The 8,112-nt window shown below is 50.4% G+C and overlaps 1 protein-coding gene across 2 annotated transcripts in view; it reads left to right on the top strand.

Annotated features, from left to right (window-relative positions):
- Slc35f3 (solute carrier family 35 member F3) overlaps window positions 1–8,112 on the top strand; it is a 259,955-nt gene that overhangs the window by 158,176 nt on the left and 93,667 nt on the right. Inside the window, exon 1 of one of the 2 annotated variants that reach the window (XM_028767775.1) lies at window positions 6,447–6,522. The exons of the other annotated variant lie outside the window; for it this stretch is intronic. Coding sequence (XP_028623608.1) covers window positions 6,447–6,522 — 76 coding nt within the window. Of the gene's footprint in view, window positions 1–6,446; window positions 6,523–8,112 lie in introns of those variants that run through there. 2 annotated transcript variants of the gene reach the window in all.

The following is an 8,112-nucleotide window of genomic DNA, read 5'->3' as shown; positions in this document are numbered from 1 at the left end:
GGAAGGAAAGGCAGGCTATAGTTGGCGATCCTAACCACTAGTTATAGAGGTGCAGAACTGGCACGGGCATTACGTGGGTTTGGTTCTTTCTTTGGCTTACTAACCTAAGCACAGAGTTATGGAGGGGAGCCATGACCTAAGGCTTGAAAGAATCCATTTGGGCTGGGAGGGACCACGTACAGAGCATGGTAGCTCTTCACTTAAACTCACTGGACTCTCACTCTGCAGAACTCTGGGCAAACTCCAGAAAACATTCTCGGTTTCTTTAGGGGCCGGCTAGAATGTTTTGGATAACCCTCACTGCGCATGTCTCTGCAGATGCGCACTGCACAGTCCCTCGCAAGTCCTGGTTTTACCTTCCTGGTACTCTGCATGCACTCTTCTGTTCTAAGACGGTTGTTCCTTGGTTGGAGTGAGGTTCCCGCTTTAGAGCTGACAGCTGAGAGGTAACTGAGTAAGTACACACACAGGAAGGAGGGGGGACGTCAATGGCGGACCCAAGAGATCAGTGTTTCAGAGACCCTGTGTGTCTGACATTGAGCCCCTAGAGTCCTTGTGGAAGGCGACACTACCAGAAGTTGCTACTCAGCTCATCACTTGAGAAATATGGGTTCAGCAAAAGCGCTGTCTTTTGGAGCCCAGATCTCTTCCTCCTGCTTAAGCTGAGGCAAATCCAAGTTTGGTCCCCTTGACTCGCCCTTGGAAGCAAACAACGGCAGAGGGGTGGGTTCTGGGTGGCCAAGGATCGGATGTAGGTCAGTAGTCTACAGCCTGCATAGAGGCGGCGGCAGCCGAGGAATCTGAGTACAGGCCAGCTGTGGTCGATGAGTCACCCGGACACTGGCATCAGCTATTTCTGAACTGAACAGCCTCCTATCTCCCTCCTCACCTTGAGGGGGCCTTGGTCTTCAAACACACTTCCCTGAGATCAAGGAGGAAAGAGGCTGAGCCTCAAGCAGAAGAAAGTCCTCCTGTGAGCTTTCCCAACCAACTGTGCACCACGCAGGCAGGAAAGAACAGTTCAAAAGAAGAGCAGACAATTCCAGAAAATTCTCGATAGAATTGTAAAAATACCATCAATTCCTCCCTCTCTTCCTCTCCCCTTCCCTCCCTCCCTTCCTCTCTCTTTCTTTCCCTACTTTGTCTGCCTTCTCTCCCCCTCCATCGTCCTCTTTCCCCCTTCCCTCCTCCTCTCTCCTTAACTTTTTTTCTGCTTCTGCAGAATACTTGCTCTAGAAACCACATATCATGTTAGACCCAGGGTGGGACATGGTTGCCGCCCCACCCCCCACCCCTGGCATGCCCAGCAGGGAAAGAATGAAAACAAATGCCCGCAGGTGCTGGGTCTGACTGTTGTCTGTGGGCTATATCCACGACCCCCTGTAATTTCTCAGCTGCACCAGAAGGGTTTTCTTAAAGATGAGAGAACTAAGCACAGAACCGAGGTTCAGACCCAGGGGTCTGGTTGATGAATACTCTTTTCTGAGCTGATGCCCATTGCTAGAAGGAGTTTGTGGGAAGGTCATGTTTTCCTTTCCCTACTGGGAAAAGACGTTTCATATCCCCAGGACCCGCTGTATATAAGATAACGTGTCCGTCTGTACATCCACTCTTCATGATGACCACCAGCTAGATTTCTCACAGGTTCTGGGGGATGGAGTCCTGTCTCCCAGGAAACAGCATCTCCTTGGCCGGGGCATTGTTGGTCAGTGCTGAGGACTGACTCTGGAGATCATGCATGCTAAGCAAGCATTCCACCACTAACCTACGCCTTACATTTCTGACACTATCACTCTCAGCACAACCCAAGTCTTTGATCCTCACTCCATCCTCCTGAGGAGTAGAGAGTTACAGACCTGTGCCACCAGGCCCTGCTTCCAGACAGCCTCCTCTGTTCAGGTCCAGCATACCTTCCTCTGCCCTCTAGAAGGCACCACCTGGAGTCCCCCTGAGCACATGAAACAGGACCCTGACAAGGATTTTCAAAGAAAGCAACCCTTGCTCCAACCTCTGTCTTTACTTATGTTCATGGATATCCAGCTGTGACATCTAGTGATCATGTTCTATGTACCCTCAACCTGGAGAGAGATGAGTCAGTTGTTGGTCCTGAGAGAGGAAAGGGTGTGGGGTAAGGGGAAGGGCCACTGAGCACCCACGTGTCTCATTTCCTTGACCAGACTGAAATGGACATCCTTGCCCCTGGACATCCTTGCCAGCTGATGCTGCCCTGAGTTTCTGGGCCAGACTCATGCCCCCTTCTCTACCGGGCAGGCGATGCAGGTTCTACTCTGAACGCTTCCGAGCACTGCCCTCCAGTTCATCTGCTTCCTGGAGCCTCTTTAAGTGATTCTTTTTAAGTACCAGTAACCACAAAAATAATTTGTTATTCTTAACTATTTAATTCTGTGAAGGACAGTGTTGCTATTTCACAGTGAATTAATTGAAATAGTCTGTCTACCTTCCCACTCCTGAAAACCCTCCTGCATTTGAAATTTGTTTTTTTTTTTTTTTAAATTCCCGGCACACTAAGTAAAAGGCTTCATAGCACCTACCATGGGCATTAAGTAGGCAATAAGGAAGACAAACACACAATGGGAGGGTGGCTCAATGGGTAAAGCATTTGCTGTGCAAGCATTTAAATGCCTGTAGTCCAGGCGATTCTACGGGGAGATGGGAGGCAGGATCAGAACACTGGGAAGCTCTCTGGTCAGCTAGCCTGATATACAGAGCCGGAAAACAACAGAGACAGCGCCACAGCAAAGTGAAACGTGAGGGTTAGTACTGAAAACTGTCCTCAGACTTCCAGCACACAACACCATGACACGTGTGTGCAGTGTCACACACACACACACACACACACACACACACTGCATATACACACAAAACAAAATAAATAAAGATAATTGATCATAATCTACACTCGTTTTTGTAAAGGGCAGATAGAAGAGAAGAGAGCGGTCGTCCTATAGTAGAACATTCCTATGTGCTAAAGATCATATTTTAAGTAATACAGCATTTGTGCACACATATGCATCCTGTATCTATACCTACATGTGTGCTCTATGTACTCATTTACATGCATATACATTTATGTATAAAGGTTAGGATATCTAAGATATCTCTCCAATTTTTAGTATAATAGGTGGTTCACAGAGGTCCAGATTCATCCTTTTTGGTGTATAATTATTTTCTGTGTGGGGGCATTGAACCCAGAGACTCAGACATGCTAGGCAAGCGCCCTATCCCTGAGCTCTCCTTTTAGTTTCATTTGGGGACACAGTCTCACTAAGTTGCCCAAGCTGACCTTGACATCACTCTGTCTCTCAGACAAGACTTGACCTTGTGGCCTTCCTGCCCCGACTTATGCCTGCCACCATGCCTAGATAGTGTAGTTTCCTTTGGTTTTGTTTTTATGTGTATGGATGTTTTGCTTACACAGATGTCTGTGCCCAAATGTATGTCTAGGGCCCTCAAAAGCTAGAAGAGTGAGTCTGAGTCCCTGGAACTGGAGTTACAGATGGTGGTGAGCCACCACGTCAATATTGGGAATAAAACCTGGGGCCTATGCAAGAGCAGCCGGTGCTCTTCACCTCTGGGCCATCTCTCCAGCCCCTAGTGTAGGTTTTAGCTAGGTGAAAAATGCATTTTTGACTATGTAAAAACAAAAAACGGTGGAGCAGCTTCTAGCAGTAAGAGTCTGCTCTCACTGGATATATGGCAAAAGACAACATTCTTAGATACGAGGAAGCTGCGACAATTCTTACCTAGAGAGATGATTCCATACACCCCAAATTTTATCAGGGCCTAGGAGATTATCATGTTTATAGTTTTAGAAACTTTCTTTCAGCTCTGCTACCTTTTGATAATATAAATGTAACAGAAATACCAGGAGATAAAGGCAGAATTACAGCCAGGACAGCCCAGTAGTAGAATGCTTGCCTGGCATGCACATGGGCCCCATAACCACCCTCAGAACCAGGAAACCTGAGCTGATCTTCAGAGAGGATGTATTACAGTTGAGGTTATAGAGATGCCTCAGTCTATAAAGTACCTGACTTGCAAGCCCAAGGACCAGAGTTTAACCCCCTAGATCCCACACTTTAAAGGTGGTGACTTTAGAGGTGGTGATTTGTGCAGGGCCACCCTAGTCTATTTGTCCGGTTCCAGGCCAGTGAGAGACCTGTCTCAAGCAAACATGATAGGTGTCCTTTAGGGAGCAATAGGTGAATCTTCTAACCCTCATTTTCAATTGCGTATACACACATGCAAAAAACCTGCTCATACAGACGCCAGCACAAGTGGGGGAGGGGTGGAACTTCATGATAGAATCTGAGCATCTTGTTCCCAGGATAGAACCTGCACTGGGGTGACTGACACGGTGGCTCCGGGCAACCACTTCCATCTGCAAAGCTGCAACCCAAGTGGTTGGCTCTCTTTAAGACGCTTTTCCATGCTTTGGTAGTCTTTAGGAAGTCTAAGCCTCACTTCGGCCCTGCGGATGGGATACGACAGCGGGACTGAAAACACATGCCTGTAACTGCATTTGATCAAGAATAGACCTGAGGCTCTCAGAACTGTAACTTTGTGCTGAAGATTCCCCCAAAAGGACCTTCAGACAATATGGGCCTGAGGACCCCTGAGCAGTGCCCAGATTAAGGACATTCTTGGCCTTCACCTCACACAGTGCATCTTGATGGATATCATTACTGTACAACCTAGGAAATTTAATTTAACCTCTAAGCTCCTATCCAAAGAAGGGAATGGCTCTATATCATCATCAGTAGTGAGTAGTCTTGGGTGGGACAAGTTCCCATGAAGAGGAATGCAGAAACTGCCACTAGAGGGCTCTGCAGGGACCTGGGAGCCTCTTCCCTGCAGAGATGGGAGAGCAACCTCGAGGAACCCTGGCCCTGTGTAGATTCTATCCCTGTGTTTATCTCTGCCGTTCAAGAAGATGAATCAACAGTAGTTATGAAGATGAATCAGCAGTAGTTACCTCTAGGAGCTGCTTCCTCTGGACACCTGGACATATGCAGGTGAACAGCTCCAGAAACAGCTGGTTAGCAACTGCACTGAGGGAATTTTGTGGTGGCGGTGGCGATGGTACCATTCTCTGCCTGTATCCAATCCAAGCACCTGCTGCCCTTGCGGAGAGTATAATGATGTCCTACAATGCAATAGCAATTCTGAGACGGACCCTGAAACTCTAATAATCGGTAATAAGATTCCAGATAGATTCCAGTAGAGCCCAGGGACAAGGCCTGAGGTTTGGGGCATTAGTAAATGAGAGCTCATTAGATAGAACTCTTGGAGTTTAGGGGCTGCAGGAGCTGCGTGAGTCTACCAGCAAGGAGGTTGGCAGGGCAGCCTTCATGATGGCCTCTGGTTTAATAGTAGCCAGTAATCAGCACTCATGACTATGTGGCCATTCAAGGTGACCTTGCTGCTTTTAACAATCACCATTAGCCAGAAACCTGTAGTCTTCAGGGGTGGGCACAGTGATGCCAGCATAGCAGTACCTAGAACTTTCTTCCTGTTCCTGGGAGTCTGACCTCTCAAGCCTTTTCTTTAAAAAAAAAAAAAAAAGAAAAGATTTGTATTTATGTATATATGCATTGCCTGACTGTATGTGCACAGTGTGTGTGCAGCTGCCGGCTGAGGCCAGAAGAGGCATCAGACCCCCTGAAACTGCAGTTACATGGGGTTGTGAGCCACCTCCTATGAGTTGGGGGGTGAGGGGTGGGGACCTAACCCAAATTCTCTGCAAAAGCAGCAAATGTTCTTGAGCTAGCCGGTCACTCCAACCCTTAAACCTTTGTTTTCTTCTATGGTCTTTGCATTTTCTTCCCTGAATAGAGCTGTCCTGGGGGAGGTCCAGAGAAAATAATCTTCTAGACTTCCAGAGGGGAATGCAAACTATGGGGTCTCCACCCCACCCCCACCTTCAGTCTCTCTCTGCGTGGCCCTGGCAGAACCAACCACCTGCGTCCATAAACTGGTGTAACACCCGGTCTTTACTGTCAGGGGTCTGGCTTAGATTCGCTGGCCAGGTGAAAGGGCTCGTGGAGAAGGAGAGGGCCTGGGGCAGCAGTCAGGATGAGGATGGGAGCGAGGGCGCGACCGTGGGCTGCAGGGCGGGCGTCCCGGGCGGGGGCGAAGCAGGTGAGCCGGCGGGGTGGGCGTGGGGAGTGCACTTGTACGTGACGTTGGAGTTTGCAGCGAGCCGGGAGTAGGAGGCTGTGCGCGCGTGTGTGGAGCGTTGCGCGGCCAGGAGGATGTGCGCGGCGGGGCGGCCACCGCAGTGAGTCGCGGCGACAGGAGCGGGCTGCAGCCCGGGGGAGCCAGAGGCGAGGGCCAGCAGGAGGCCGCGGGCCCGGAGAGGCGCGCCTCCCGGCCCCAGGATGTAGGCGATCGGCGGCGGCGCTCCTGCTGGCGGCCGGCTCACCATGAAGAAGCATTCGGCCAGGGTGGCCCCGCTCAGCGCCTGCAACAGTCCGGTCCTGACCCTCACCAAAGTGGAAGGTAAACGCGCGGCCGCATGGCCCTGGGGTGCCCGGGCCTGAAGCTGTCTAACCCAGAGGGACACCTGGCTGCTAGCGGGGTGGGGGCGGCAGCTTCGGGACGCTGTCCGCAGTGCAGCGTCGCTGCTGGTGGGGACCTGGAGGCTCCAGTCGCTTGGAGCTCCTGCCTGGGTGACATGCTATCTGCACCCAGGGCTCATACAGTGCGGTGCACCTGGTGGCTCTGCACCCCTGGGTGCTTGTTCTCCTTGTCCCTAGGCTTGTGCCTGCAGGGCAGAAGAAAACCAAGTGCTAACCAATGAGTCTCTCTCTCTCTCTCTCTCTCTCTCTCTCTCTCTCTCTCTCTCTCTCTCTCTCTCTCTCTCTCTCTCTGTCTCTCTCTCTCTGTGTGTGTGTGTGTGTGTGTGTGTGTGTGTGAGAGAGAGAGAGAGAGAGAGAGAGAGAGAGAGAGAGAGAGAGAGAGAAGACAGAGAGACAGAGATGAGTGGGTGGCCTGGGTTAGGAGCATCCTTCTGGCACCCCACCCTAGGAGCCCAGAGGTGAGGCCCATGTACTGAAGCTAGAGACCAGTCTGGCTGATTGCAAGTGGGGAGAGATTACCAGGTGCGGGGAATCCCGGCACCAGTCTGTAAACATGTTCTTACTCAGGCCTGATAGGGAAGAGAGGGGCTCTGAGAGGCCCCCAAGAAAGTGTTCCTGCACTGCCTGTCTTTTCTTCAGCATGGAACCGCCCCCAGTCGGGGGATGTGAGAGAGAAGGGGCCACGGAGGAGGGTTGTGAGTTACTCAGACACAGCTGTCATTCTGCTGGCCTGAAAGAAGACCTTGCGTTCCAACGGAAAGGGTCCTCTTGGCTCGCAGCTCCTCCTGCAGGAGGCAGCTGCAGAAGGAGGAACTCTCCGTAGCTAACCAAGCTGGCCAGGAGTAGAAAGAAGTATCTAAGGTCCAAGAGCCTCCATCCAAATCTTTGCTGACTGTTGTAGGTATGTCTCCGAAGACTCTGGATTATGCCCACGCCCTGAATCGGGACCTCTATGGGTCTGTGAGGTCCCTGTACCCACCTGTGTGTGTTTCTTGTTGTAATAAGCTTGGGGACCAGTTGCTGTTAGACCAGTGGTTCTCAACTTGTGGGTTGTATATCCTTTGGGATCACATATAAGATATCCTCATATCAGATACTTACATTATGATTCACAACAGTGGGAAAATTACAGTTATAAAGTAGCCAGAAAATAAGCTCATGGCTGGGGATCACCACAACACGAGGAACTGTATTAAAAGGTCACAGCATTAGGAAGGCTGAGAACTACTGCACTAGACAGAGGTTGGTGGGTATATGTTCCCAGCTCCACACTGGATGCATCCTGCTACCATCATCAGATGAGGACCATGAGCCCAGAAGGGTGGTAGACTGGTGCAAAGCCTATAGCTGCTCTGTGGTGATACATGAGAAGCTATAAGCTGCAGGACCCCCAAAGTCATCCCCCTTTTATCAGAATGGCATCTTGCAATATCATGCAGATCCCCCGATTCTCTTTACTTTTTCTTTCTCTGTGACCGTCTCCTCCCTCAGCATCCTATTCTCAAGAAAG

The sequence above is a fragment of the Grammomys surdaster genome, unplaced genomic scaffold (genome assembly GCF_004785775.1).
Source record: "Grammomys surdaster isolate TR1022 unplaced genomic scaffold, NIH_TR_1.0 181, whole genome shotgun sequence".
In the NCBI taxonomy this organism is placed as follows: domain Eukaryota; kingdom Metazoa; phylum Chordata; class Mammalia; order Rodentia; family Muridae; genus Grammomys; species Grammomys surdaster.
This window is presented reverse-complemented; position numbering and strand designations above follow the sequence as displayed.